Genomic DNA, 14,951 nt, shown 5'->3' on the forward strand with positions numbered 1-14,951 from the left:
TCATTTGGTCGGGAGTTGCTATGCAGTCCCGCGGCCCCCGCGGCCCACACGTACAAAACTGAATTCTTTTTGCGGCCCTCTAGAGGGCGCTCGCGGCCCAACGTTGGGCCGCGGCCCTATGGTTAAGAATCACTGTGTTAGAGGGATCGTCCCTTCGCCCCCATTTTCTTCAGTAGGGCGATCATAGATGTAGCGAAGAATCCCCTTTCATTTCACTTCTACGGGGAAAATCTTGGTTTTCCAGCCGTTCTGAGCAGCTTGGATTGCTAGCTCTGAGTATTTGGTCTTTTTCCTCCGTAGGCTTCCTCGACACCATCTTCCGATGGTACTGTTAACTCCACAACGTATGCCAGCTTGGCTGTTGTGGACCACAGGACCATGTCTGGCCGGAGTGTTGTAGCCAGGATGTCTTGGGGGAAGACAAGCTTTTTGTCCAAGTCCACTTCCATTTTCCAGTCCTGAGCCACTTGCAGGATACTTGTATCCATCCATCCATCCATCCATCCATCCATCCATCCATCCATCCATCCATCCATCCATCCATCCATCCATCCATCCATCCATCCATCCATCCATCCATCCATCCATCCATCCATCCATCCATCCATCCATCCATCCATCCATCCATCCATCCATTTTCCGCCACTTATCCGTTCCCGGGTCGCGGGGGCAGCAGTCTCAGCAGGGATGCCCAGACTTCCTTCACCCCAGACACTTCCTCCATCTCTTCCTCCAGCTCTTCCTCCAGCTCTTCCTCCAGCTCTTCCAGGGGAGTCCGAGGCGTTCCCAGGCCAGCAGAGAGACATAGTCTCTCCAGCGTGTCCTGGGTCTTCCCCGGGGTCTCCTCCCGGAGGGACATGCCTGGAACACCTCCCTAGGGAGGAGGGACATGCCTGGAACACCTCCCTAGGGGGGAGGGACATGCCTGGAACACCTCCCTAGGGAGGAGGGACATGCCTGGAACACCTCCCTAGGGAGGATCCAGGAGGATCCGGTACAGATGTCCAATCCACCTCAGCTGACTCCTCTCAATATGAAGGAGCAGCGGCTCGACTCCGAGCTCCTCCCGGGTGACCGAACTCCTCACCCTATCTCTAAGGGAGCGTCCAGCCACCCTGCGGAGGAAACTCATCTCTAAGGGAGCGTCCAGCCACCCTGCGGAGGAAACTCATCTCTAAGGGAGCGTCCAGCCACCCTGTGGAGGAAACTCATCTCGGCCGCTTGTATCCGTGATCTTGTCCTTTCAGTCACTACACAAAGTTCATGACCATAGGTGAGGGTAGGTGCGTAGATTGACCGGTAAATCGAGAGCTTCACCTTTCGACTCAGCACCTTCTTCACCACGACGGTCCGGTACATCGACCGCATAACTGCGGACGCTGCACCGATCCGTCGGTCAATCTCACGCTCCATCGTTCCCTCACTCGTGAACCCCGAGATACTTGAACTCCTCCACCTGAGGCAGGACCTCTCCACCCATACTTGTATCCTTTGATGTTATTTGGCACTCTGGAGGTTGACCTGCTGGTAGAAATGGTGCGAAGTGGACCGGCCCTGTCGATGTTTGTGGGGAAGAATTTATGATGATCTGTCTCCGTTCTAAGATGGATGCCAGCTGTCTGAGTACTTGGTTATGCCGCCAGGTGTAACGGCCTTGGGAGAGGCTCATGGCACATCCTGTTAAATATGACTCAGAGGTGCAGGTGTCTGACAAAGGTGGCTAGCAGGATCTTCTCCGTACCACTGTTTCAGGTTCTGGGGTGTGGGTAGGAGGTCGTAAGTGGCTCTGATGACAAAACTTCATCTCCAGATATTGCGCCTGCTGATTTTCCTCTTTTTAAAGTAGGTTTACTTAAAAATCAATAAACTGTCAGCGTCACACTGCTGTCATGGTGGCATTAGAGGAACTGCTCGGTCCGGTCTGCGAGCCCGACCAGAGCCAAACACAGCTTTTCACAGCTTGTCGCTGGCACCGTTATTATATTTGCTCGCTGCAGCAACAGGAGTCGGCACACAGAGAACCTCCTGCTGCCAACGAGAGCTTAATGCACAAAGTTTATATCCAAACAACTGGAATATGAATGATTACAGCCATTGATGCTGGACAAATGCATAGAAATGAATATGAACCCTGCACCGTCTGCAGGCTGAGTCAAACCTTGCTCTTGTAGCCTGACAGAGGTTCAAGAAGAGGTTTGTGTGTATGATTTGTGTAGATGAAAGTTCCTTCTTGGTGAATATGAAGAAGGAAGGGGTTTGGTTTTTCTGCTGCTGTTATACAGATACATGATGTACGTGACGATGATGTCACAGCTCCAAAAACATTGAAGGAAGTTTTGAAAAATGATCGATCTTGAGAAACCAACCTCAAATTTAAAGCTGGAAGAACTGCATTCTGGTCCGAAAAGACCTTTGTTTTTTAAATATGAGCTTTCTCGTCTCCCATTGCTTATTCTTAAACAATAAATACAGTCTGGCCTGTCTTAGTCTCCACAAGTCTTCACAAGTCTCCGCTGGATAAATCCTGAATAAAATGGCAAAGGCAAGAACACATCTGGGGACCTTACCACCATAAATCATATCATTAATATTATATTATACCCCTGGATGTTCCTGGTGTGGTGTTCTTAAAATGATCCGACTGAGGAATGCAGCAGGTAGAATTTAAAGCGCACGGGAATTAAATCATAATGAATATAAGAATATAATATAATGAATAAATTCATTTTTATTCATTCTAATTAAGTTCCCTGTTACAGGTTCACCTGCAACTTCATCTACATATCCTGTTAATTAATATTCCTGTTAATTCCCATGAAGAGTTTTACTTAATTAACCAGTATGATGAAACTAAGACGTCTCGTTACCAGTTCAGTTGCAATATTTAACAAGAAGTCAGCTCTTGGATGTGTTTCAGTGTTCAACGGTCTTCAACCTTCAACAGGTACTGCAGGGAGTCCTCCAACTTAAAAAGAAATAAAGGCAATTTTAACCAAAATAATTTGTGAGATTAAAATATATATATATATATATATATATATATATATATATATATATATATATATATATATATATATAGGCGCTATATATATATATATATATATATATATATATATATATATATATAGGCGCTATATATATATATATATATATATATATATATATATATATATATATATATATATAGGCTATATATATATATATATATGTCAATATATATTTATATATATATATGATTGAGAAAACTCCATTAACAGGCGATAGTTATCTACTTTTGACAACTAGTCTACAACTCTACATAAATGATTCCCATGATGTGAGTCATGTGACTAATGTCAACTTTAGAGCAGGACAACAAGCTTTTTAAGAGAAGAAAATTTCTTGCAAAATTTACTTTGCTATTTCATATTTAACTAGTTAGACCTGATGGATAAATGTGTGACAATAACGAAGCCTAAAGCTGGAGATTGTAACGTTCCAGCTCGGCCTAACGTTACTCCTTCCACGTCTGACGAGGACAAAGTTTCATCAACCGTAAACACATGTAGCTAATAACACAGTCAGGAATTGGTTAATAAGGTGATATAAGCAGAATAAAACACATTCAAAAGTTATTCTAAGCCAGGATTTAAACTTGACACATAAAGAATAAGAATTCCAAGCGGGGGTCCCTGCTCTGTTTTTCTCTCATCCAAGGGGCAAAAAAAGGTTGAAAACCGCTGGTTTATAATATTTAACCTGTTGTTTCAGATGAGCCGGTTGTCCTGCACCGGGCCCCCGCCGCCCCCCCCACAGCTCCGGCCCCGTCGGCAGCCTCCAGGTCCCTGCTGCCCAAGGCCAGCCAGTCCGGCCTGCGGCCCCCAGGCTTCAGCTCCAGCCGGGCCCCCGCCGGCCGCCTGGCCGCCTTCGGCTTCGTCCGGAGCTCCAGCGTCTCGTCCGTGACCTCGGCCCACTCGGCCGACAGCAGTCAGAGCGACCCCTGCAGGACGGCTCACCGTGAGTCCACACAACATCCGCTCACAGACAAACTGGTGCATTTCATCCTTTACATTCCTGGCAACTACTGTTGTTGTCAGCCTGTTTCAATTTTAGTTTTAGTCAGTACTCGAGTTGTAAAAAGAAATCAGGGGGGATGGTGGATTTTATCATATGGGGACAGATAATTTGTGCTGATTACAAATAATATAATATATTACAAATAATAGCAGTGACCAAAACACCTGCAGAAATACTGCAGGAATGACATAGCAGCAGTTAAATGCAGCCTTCAGTAAGCTTTAAATATCCACTGGGCTTACATCTAATACATCAAAACACAACAATAAAAAACACTTTTCTGAACTTATCAATATGACTCTGTCCTTCACAGGATAAGTAAAATGGATCACTGCAAAAACTCAAAATCTTAACAAGAATATTTGTCTTATTTCTAGTTAAAATGTCTAATTTTAGTAAAAAAAATCTCATTACACTTAAAACAAGACTCATCACTGGAAAAAACAACAATTTTCACCTGTTTCAAGTAGATTTTCACTTGAAATAAGTAGAAAAATCTGCCAGTGCAACAAGATTTTTTTGCTTGTAATGAGAAGATAAATCTTGTCCCACTGGCAGATTTTTCTGCTTATTTCAAGTGAAAATGTACTTGACACAGGTGAAAATTTGTCAAATAAGTTATTTTTCTGGTGTTATTTTTCTGGTGATGACTCTAAATGTTGAAATAGCAGTAAAACCACATTCATTGATGAAATGACATAAGGGATGGGTCCTTCCTCATCCCCCTTCAACGCGAGTACTGGTTTTAGTCTAGTCTTTGGGTCGAGCTATCATTTTAGTTTTTATTAGTTTTAGTCACGTTCATTCTCCTTTTAGTCGTCTCAAGTTTCAGTCGACTAAAAGTCTGAGCATTTTAGTCTTATTTTAGTCAGAATTGTCCATTTTAGTCTAGTTTTAGTCAAAGATTGTATTTAGTCAAACCCATTTTACGATTCAAAAAAGGTTATCTTATGATTATATTATTGGTTCCTTATAGACTCAAGAATACGTTCATTCCAGATACAGAAGACTCTAATTTGAGTTTACAACATATTTATTTTTCCGCATTTCTCCCCATCTTTTTCTTTTCCAACGACACCTTGGGTTTTCTTTTTTTTTCTCTTCTTCTTCTCCAGCCCCAGAGCAGATCCCTGCGTATCTCTGTGTAACTTCGTTTTTAATTGAGAGTTTTTATTTTGTAATCTATATTTTAGTCTGGTTTTTATTCGTCAATGATATTGCATTATATATTTAATTATCGTTATTGGCACATATTTTCGTTGCATCTTGTTTTCCTCCAGGTGATAAAGGTTTGTTGATATTTAGTCATAATTTTCGTTGACAAAAGCAACTTCACTGACGTTTTATTTTCTTCAAACACCTTCTTCATCACTGCATCATTAGCACCTGCTCTAACGCTCTAAAACCTCTTCTCTTATAAATCCCCCTCATGGATACAGTTTGCATAAACAGCCCCCTCCTACGTTCATTATAGCACAGTTTGCTCTCACTACCGAGCTCCTCCCTCACGGTGAATCCCTCCACCTGCAGCCATGCGACTAACAACTGCTGCTTTACAGCACGAGAGGGACTTTTCTGGTTAAACATGCAGGTCTGTGATTAATGATGGGGTCACAAGTCCACCTGAAAACAGGTGTAACCGTCACAAATAGCATCTCTGCTCCTGACGGACAGGTGAACATGTGTGAGCTGATGCTACAGGGGGGAGATTGCAACGGCAGCAGTGGCGGAGCTAGACTTTTAACCTTGGGGGGGCCAGAGGGGGCCAGGGCTGTTTCAGGGGGTCCACAGATTGGTGTATATATAAATTTAAGTTTATTCACACTATACGAAATGTAAAAAAACGACTTTGCAACTATTCTTTTACAAAAATGGTGAATGCACACACACCCCTACACCTTTCAGTTACTCACTCAAACAGTTATTCACTCACAAAGTTACTCACTCACAAAGTTACTCACTCACGCTCACAGTTACTCACTCACAAACAGAAACACGTGCAGTGGTTTCAAATGCCTTCAGTCCACTGAATAGGAATTTATCATGTGTAATCAGAGCCTTGAATGGTGTGAGTAGATGGGATACTGTCTACCCGGTAGATTTTTGTCATTATTCTTTGGGTTGATAATGGCTTTCTCTATGTATTTTAACCCAGCTACTGCTATTGGAAACGAAACTTAGGCTCAGTAGATGTTTTGTCACTAAAACCTAGTCCTCACCCTAAACCTAACCTTAACCTAAACCCCAAATTATAGCCCAGGACCAGGGCCGCCGCAAGGGGTGTGCGAACCGTGCGACCGCACGGGGCCTCGCGCCCCAAGGGGCCTCACGCCCCAAGGGGCCTCGCGCTATGGGCCTTTTTTTTTTTTTTTTTTTTTTTTTTGAATTTTTTTTTTTTTCCGTTTTTTTTTTGTTTTTTCCCTTATAAATATCAACAGTCACGTTCCATTACAGATTTAAATGTGTACTAGTCTGTGCATATCAATAAATATATGTGCAATGATGCGCATGCCTGTTGTTCAATACAACTGCGTCAGACCAAGCGCAGACACAAGCTGCTCTGATCCAGACGGTGGAGTTGGAACAAACTGTCACACAATGTCGAGAGAACGAGACAGATTCAGGAAATTTCCATCAGGGGATGAAAAAAGAAAAAAACTGAAGAAAATGGAAGAGTTTAATGTCTCTCTGAAAGGCTCGTTTGATAAATTTGTTACAAAAATCACCGATTCGACCGGGCCAAATGATGATGAGGCAGGGGAAGGTATCCAGTATTTTGCTAATTGAAGAGTTAAAATTGCGCATATAGACACTCAATCCGACCCCCCCCCCCCCCCCCCCCCAGCCATTTCGCACAGGGCCTTGCAAATCTCCCAGGCGGCTCTGCCCAGGACTGTATGCATGTTTTTGTGAGGGAAAACAAAAACACGGGGAGAACATGCAAACTCCACACAGAAAGGCCCTTTCGCTAACCCCACCCAGGGTGTGGGTGCTGAAGTCATGGGGGAACTAACACGCACTTCAGCGCCCACAGCGTCCCCGGCGGGAATCGAACGGCTGCACTACCAGCTGTGCCACTGTTCCCCCTCCTAACCCTCACCCTAAACCTAACCTTAACCTAAACCCCAAATTCTAACCACATAGAGAAAGCCATTATCAACCCAAAGAATAATGACAAAGATCTACCGGTAGACAGTAAGCCATCTACTCACACCATGCAAGGCTCTGATTACACATCATAAATTACTATTCAGTGGACTGATAGCATTTGAAACGGGTGAACTGTCCTCACTGAGCTCTTCTCCCTGTAAAATTGGGCATGTTAGTCACATGACGTCAGTCCCCAGACTCCTCGGTAATTCATGAACTGCTAACCAGATCTGTGCCACATGTCCGGTCGGGAATCTGGACCCGGGCAGGTGGTGTTCACGTCCCGGTACCGGGGGGACGGGTTGAGTTTCGGCTCGGCTCGGTGGCTGAGCGTTGCGCTGCTGCATGTGTATTTAATGTGACCTACATAGGGAAGGCTTGTTCTCCAGCTCCCAGTTACAGTTGACGTAAGCACCTCCACTCTGCACGCACATCGGCCCCCTGTTATGTCATCCCTCTTTCCCTCATTCCCCCCGTTTTTGTATGCGCACTTTTTTTTTTTTTTTAATCTTCTTCTTCTTTTCACTCTCATTGGCTGAAAACAAACACAAACATAGGGATGTTGTTGGGGAGGCAATGTTTCAGATGCAGGGAAGGTGGGGAGAGAGACATGTTCAAGACACAGGAAAGAAAGAAGCAGCACAAATTAAACTTATTTTATCTTTTTTTATCATTCTCTATCAACAGTTCCTTCACCTTTGGACATAAAAACCTTACCTACATTTAGTTTCAAACCTTAATTCACCTCTTCTCAGCTTCTCTTAAACAAATATTCATCGTTTGTGACAGTTTTATAATATAAGTGGCCACTTGTGAAGCAAAGTAACAGTTACAACCTCAATTCTTAAAAAGTGCAAAAATGCTATGATTTGCAGAACTCATAAACCCATATTCTGTTCAAAATAGATCATATAAAACATAAAATGCTGAAAAGCGAGATATTTTAACTTTTCGACTTTTTGGATTTCATGGCAGCGACACATCTCAGAAAAGATTAGCAACGAAAGACTGGATGGATGGATGGATGGATGGATGGATGGATGGATGGATGGATGGATGGATGGATGGATGGATGATGGACAGATGATGGACAGAGGGACGGATGGAACATTTACATTACATAATATAAAAAGATTATTTGGAGAAAGGTGTTATCAGATGAGGTGTTCTCATCCATCTTTCAGAAGGATGAGCTACATTTCATGCTGAAGATGTTGGTGCCGACTGGCTGCCTCTGGTCCTTTGAGCAGCTCATGAGACAGAAAATACAACAAACCCGACGGGAACAGGACAATGTTCTTCGGCTGGTCTCCTTATCCAACTCTTTTGAAGTTGAGCCTGTAGTGAAGCATCCGTTAATAACTAGAGAGATTATCTATGTTCTTTGCCGTTTCCGTTCTCATTCTTTATTTTATCTACCTTATTTCTACTTTATGATATCCTGAATGTTTTCATGTTGGATTGACAGTGTTGAAGAATATTATCAAAACCAGTTCAGAAGTCCACTGTGGTGTAGTGAGTTTTATTCAGTAGCCGGCAGTGAGCAGACCTACGTAGAGCGTGTCTGGGTTGGTGTGCTGGCCCAGAGTGGTTGAAATCATGACTCTTTATACAGTAAGTTCAAAGCACAAAAGGCAAGAATCAACAAGCCAAAGGTGAAAGACAAAAAGCAATTAAAGGGTATTTACAGTCAGATGTGATCTTTGGCCAAATGCCGTCCTCGGGCATTCGGCATGAATATCATTCAGTTGGAAACTACCCCATAGGGTCTGTGGCCAAATGAGGTGGTATTAACATATCAGTCAGGAACTTCGTCATATGGCATTCCCGTGGTTCAAGTCTGTTCAAAGGTGTCGGCCCTGCAGGGGGTAGTAAGCTGGAGTTTCACGTCAGTCACGGTGTCACAATGCCTCATCAGTTCTCAGCATTTCAATGTGCATCTTCTCACGCTAACATGGTCTATTTAAAGAGATAAATTGGGCGCCTTAACTGGTGCATTTAAAACCTCCGTCGGCATTTCTCCTGCCTCCTGAATAAAACACCTGTAAGCAGGTGCAGGTACGCTGTCACATGATCCCGATGCACACAAACACCTGCCGGCGGAGAACAGAGGACTCGCAGCCTTCAAACGCAGAGCCTGCAGCAGAATGATGCTCTGCTGGTGTCGAAGCATAGAGGGACGAGAGGGAGGCAAGGCAAGTTTATCTGTATAGCACAATTCAACACAAGGTAATTCAAAGTGCTTTACATCAACATTAAAAGCAGCAAGACACAATTAAACAGTAAGTAACAAATAGAATTAAATAAAATGATAAGAAAACAGGTAAAATAATAAAAAGCACAAGTTGTTAAAAAGTAAGGGCAGTAGAGTACAGCAGGTACATCTCATTCTTATAATGGAAAGAATTAAGTTTCTATACGGTCAAAACATACAAAGACCGGGTCAAATACAGTATTACAAAAGTAATCTATGCCGATTCATGCAGTGAATCAAACCAATTTGACAATTCTACGTCACGATGCCTGTATTCAGAGCTTATCCATCACTTGTGTAACTTTGCGTGGTTTTCAAAAATCATAAGTATTTAATTCAAGAGTAGGAAACAGTACACAATTAAACAGTAAATAACAAATAAAATGATGTGAAAAGAGGTAAAATAATAAAAAGTACAAGTTGTTAAAAAGTAAGTGTTACGGGGTGAGGTTTTGGAGCCAAATGCAGCACACGGAGCACACGGTGGTAGTTTGTCTGGTTTGCTTTATTACCCTCAACATGGACGAAGAGCAGGCAGGAATGCAAGACAAGGATCAGGCAGCAATCGGTGTCAAGTTCGGAAGACAAGGTCAGGCAACAGAGATCAGGAGACAAGGCAGGGTCCAGAAACAGGCGGGGTCGGCAACGGGAGGTCAAGACAGAGAATACTGGAAGGTCTTGCATCTACAAACAGAGTGACGATCTGACAGTGAGAGTGCAGGAGTGAGGAGCTTTTATGCTGTCCTGATTGCTGAGGAGCTGCAGCTGGGAGAGCAGGTGAAAGGAGTGAGTGATGAGGTGGGCGTGGTTAACAAGGTGGGCGTGGCTGACGAGGTGGGCGTGGCTGGCAGATGGAGTGAGCAGGAGAGAGTGGAGTGGAAAACCAGGAAGGTGAAGGCTGGAGGACCAACCATGACAGTAAGGGCAGTAGAGTACAGCAGGTTCACATCTCATTCTTAAAATGGCAAGAATTATGTTTCTATACGGTCAAAACATACAAAGACCCGGTCAAATACAGTATTACAAAAGTAATCTGTAACAATTCGTACAGTGAATTAAACCAATTTGACAATTCTATGCCACAATGCCTGCATTCACGGCTTATCCATGATTTAGCGCGGTTTTCAAAAATCACAAATATTTAATTTAAGAGTATGCTTAAATAACAAATAAAATGAAATAAAATGATAAGAAAAGAGAAAAAATAATAAAAAGCACAAGTTGTTGAAAAATAAGGGCAGTAGAGTACAGCAGGTAAGTCAGGGAGTCAGGGATGACGGAGCTGGGAGGGGAAGATGGAGGACTTTTGAAGTTTCTCTGTGTGTGTGTGTGTGTGTGTGTGTGTGTGTGTGTGTGTGTGTGTGTGTGTGTGTGTGTGTGTGTGTGTGTGTGTGTGTGTGTGTGTGTGTGTGTGTGTGTGTGTGTGTGTGTGTGTGTGTGTGTGTGTGTGTGTGTGTGTGTGTGTGTGTGTCAGACAGGAAGAGGGACGCAGCGGGAACATTTATCTCTGCTTTGGACGCGGCGTGTTGCTCGTGACCTTTACCTGGGAGGTTCTTGAACTCTCGGCTCTGTTTCAGCTCGAGAGACTAAAGTGGGCTCGACTGCAGCTCCGTCTCCCCCGCTGTGATGCCGCCTGACGAGCTTTGAACTGGTGGTTGTCTGATGTCTTCTTTAGACCCGGCTTTCGTTGGGATTTTGGGGAAGCTTTTAAAGTCACATTAGCTCCTGTCTTTGCTGGACTCGGACTGAGTTGTCACACGTTTGATGGCTGAGGTGGTTCCCTGAATCCTCAGCGACTGTGTGTGGAAGAGGCTGGATATCAGCACTTAGTCCATTTTCAATTAAATTGTATCTATATAGCGTCTATTACGACACAAGTTGTCTCTAGGGGCTTTCCAGAGACCAGAACATGACCCCCGATCAATTATTACATAAACAATGGCAGATAAAAACTCGCCTTTAGGAGGGTAGAAACCTGGAACCCTCCTGCTGAAGACTGGCTCGGTAGAACAGGAAAAAAGAGAGATTGAAGAACAGAGAAAGGAGAGACACAGACACAATGGCTAACTGGTGCATTACATGGATGACTACACAAGCAGATGTTGACAGCAGACACTGAGGTGGTCAGAGGGGGTGGGGGGTGGTATGCAGGTCAGGATGTCACTATGTATCCAACAGACATCCACACAGGCAGGTGGAAGCAAGCAGTGGGATGATCAGAGGGGGGACTGCAGGTCAGCATGCAGCCATGGACTACAGACATGCACAAAAGAAAAAAGGGAGAGGTTTACTAAACACTAACTAGAGGTTTAAACCACTAACCAGAGGCTTTACTAAACAGAAATATTTAAGTTTGGTGTTAAAGGTAAAAGTGGTGTCAGCCTCCTTAACCCAGATAGGAAGTTGGTTCCATGGTAACGGTTCCTGGTACCAGAAGACCCGTCCTCCAGATCTACATTTGGATCTTCTAGGAACTACGAGTAAACCTGAACCCTGACTGTCCTCTTCTACTCAAGTATCTGTGATCCGTCTCACCTCGAGTATCTTTGACCCGTCTCACCTCCAGTATCTTTGACCCGTCTCACCTCGATTATCTTTGATTCGTGTCACCTCGAGTATCTTTGACCCGTCTCACCTCCAGTATCTTTGATTCGTGTCACCTCAACTATCTTCAATCCGTCTCACCTGGAGTATTTTTGACCCATCTCACTTCCAGTATCTTTGACCAGTCTCACCTCCAGTATCTTTGACCCGTCTCACCTCCAGTATCTTTAACCCGTCTCACCTCGATTATCTTTGACCCGTCTCACCTCCAGTATCTTTGACCCGTCTCACCTGAAGTATATTCAACCCGTCTCACCTCGATTATCTTTGACCCGTCTCACCTCCAGTATTTTTGACCCGTCTCACCTGAAGTATATTCAACCCGTCTCACCTCGATTATCTTTGACCCGTCTCACCTCAACCCAACTTATAGAGCAGGAAGACACACTTCTCCATCAAGAACAAAACCCCCCACTGCCTCTTGGTCCAGGAAGAAGAACAGCAATCCTCTGTTGTTTATTGTCCTCATTGATCAGTAAACAGACCTGACCCCCGTTGACCTCCAGATGATGCACACAGACCGAGCGAGGAGAAGCAGAGGAAGCGCCTGCAAGGCTCCCGTTAAGTACGTCAGAGAGAAAATCCCTTGGATTCATACATAAACTGCTCGGAAAGCTTTGTTCACACGTGCTTTCTGCCTCCATAAAGGGGAGGAGAAGCGGCCAGCGGCCATAAACTGCAATGCACCCTGGGGGAAGGATAAAGGGTTATGGAACTCTTAAGAACATGCCGTTATTTACAGGAATTTACTGCGAGGCTCGGTGTGAGCAAGCTCCTCAGGACAGTGAAAGAACAGGGGCGGAAGTGAAAATTAAACAAAATAATCGACCAGAGAGGAGTTGGACTCCTGGAAATCAATATTATTTAAATGGATTAACATCGGAGGATATTGAGAGTACATTTTTGATTATTTATGAACAGATAAGGCTTTAATCGATTGTCATAAGCTGTTTGCACGCTCCATGTAAGTACGTATGTTAGCTGAGTGTCTGGGAGGCTTGAGTGATTAGGCATCATCCAAAGCCACGCTGTAGCCTGGTCATAGACGCCTCCCCAAGGCTTCGCAGGGATCAGAATGTGTCTATAAGAGAGACGGCTGGGGTTGCCAACTCCCTGAAAAATAAATAAGGGACACCTCATCGGCAGCCTTCACCCTTTCTGGCGTGGGGAATTTTTTTTGCCTCTTTTTTTGTGAGTGAAACGATTTTTGACTCGAACCTGAATTGAAGATGCATATTTTTGAATGTCATGAACACATGGAAAACACATTATTATCCAGCAATTCACTTTAATACAAAATAACAAAATGAACTGAATAAAATAAGTAATTTTCCTAAACAGGAACCTGTCCTGCTTGACTTAAAATTGTATAAATTAATATAAAACAAGGTAACACTTTATAATAACTATCCGTTATAACTAGTTAATAGATCATTAGTAAACAGTTAATTAATAAGCTATTAATGACTTGTGAAGTATTTGTTAACAGTCTGTTAAGAATTCATAATGATGCCTTATAGATAGTTAATAAGTCATTAATAAACTTATAGTTAATGAGTTATAAATGACTTGCTAAATAACAGTTAACAGTTTGTTAAGGATTTATAACTCTGCCTTATAGATAGCCACTATTCCACATTTATTAATTGTTACTAAATGAAGAATAGTTGCAACTTTAGAATAACGTCCCAATAACATATATAAACTATTAAGTAATTAGTAAGTAATTTACTCATGATCTATTACTAATTTATAAAGTATAGGTATAAATCATTAACATACAGTTAACAAGTAATTTATAACTCATTAACTAACAGCTTTAACTAACAGTTATCTATTAGGATTTATACAGTTATAAATCTAAGGATTCATATAGTTATAAATCATTAACAAACTGTTAACTGTTATTTAGGAAGTCATTTATAACTTATTAACTATCAGTTTATTAATGACCTATTAACTATCTATTAAGCATCATTATGAATCCTTAACAGACTGTTAACAAATACTTCACAACTCATCAATAGCTTATTAATTAACTGTTGACTAACAATCTATTCCATAGTTATAACGGATAGTTATTAGGGGACAAAGTTCGTCCCTTTTCACTTCAATACAGGACGCGTACTTTAGTTTATAAATACAGGACGATTCCGTTGTTCAAGGGATGGTTGGCAACCCTAGAGACGGCGTCCATACTCCACGTTCATACTCCACGTTCATACTCCACGTTCATACTCCACGTTCATACTCCACGTCCATACTCCACGTCCATACTCCACGTCCATACTCCACGTCCATACTCCACGTCCATACTCCACGTCCATACTCCACGTTCATACTCCACGTCCATACTCCACGTTCATACTCCACGTCCATACTCCACGTCCATACTCCACGTCCATACTCCACGTCCATACTCCACGTCCATACTCCACGTCCATACTCCACGTCCATACTCCACGTCCATACTCCACGTCCATAATCCACGTCCATACTCCACGTTCATATTCCACGTCCATACTCCACGTTCATACTCCACGTCCATACTCCACGTTCATACTCCACGTCCATACTCCACGTCCATCCTCCACGTCCATACTCCACGTCCATACTCCACATCACTCCACGTCCATACTCCACGTTCATACTCCACGTTCATACTCCACGTCCATACTCCACGTTCATACTCCACGTCCATACTCCACGTCCATACTCCACGTCCATACTCCACGTTCATACTCCACGTCCATACTCCACGTTCATACTCCACGTCCATACTCCACGTTCATACTCCACGTCCATACTCCACGTTCATACTCCACGTCCATACTCCACGTCCATACTCCACGTCCATACTCCACGTCCATACTCCACATCACTCCAC

At 43.3% G+C, this 14,951-nt stretch overlaps 1 protein-coding gene across 1 annotated transcript in view; it reads left to right on the forward strand.

Annotated features, from left to right (window-relative positions):
- The window catches only part of mtus2a (microtubule associated tumor suppressor candidate 2a), an 89,809-nt gene that overhangs the window by 25,574 nt on the left and 49,284 nt on the right, over nt 1-14,951 (forward strand). Inside the window, exon 5 of the mRNA XM_061739278.1 lies at nt 3,751-3,996. Coding sequence (XP_061595262.1) covers nt 3,751-3,996 — 246 coding nt within the window. The remainder of the gene's footprint in view (nt 1-3,750; nt 3,997-14,951) is intronic.

Source organism: Cololabis saira, chromosome 14 (genome assembly GCF_033807715.1).
Source record: "Cololabis saira isolate AMF1-May2022 chromosome 14, fColSai1.1, whole genome shotgun sequence".
Classification (NCBI taxonomy): domain Eukaryota; kingdom Metazoa; phylum Chordata; class Actinopteri; order Beloniformes; family Belonidae; genus Cololabis; species Cololabis saira.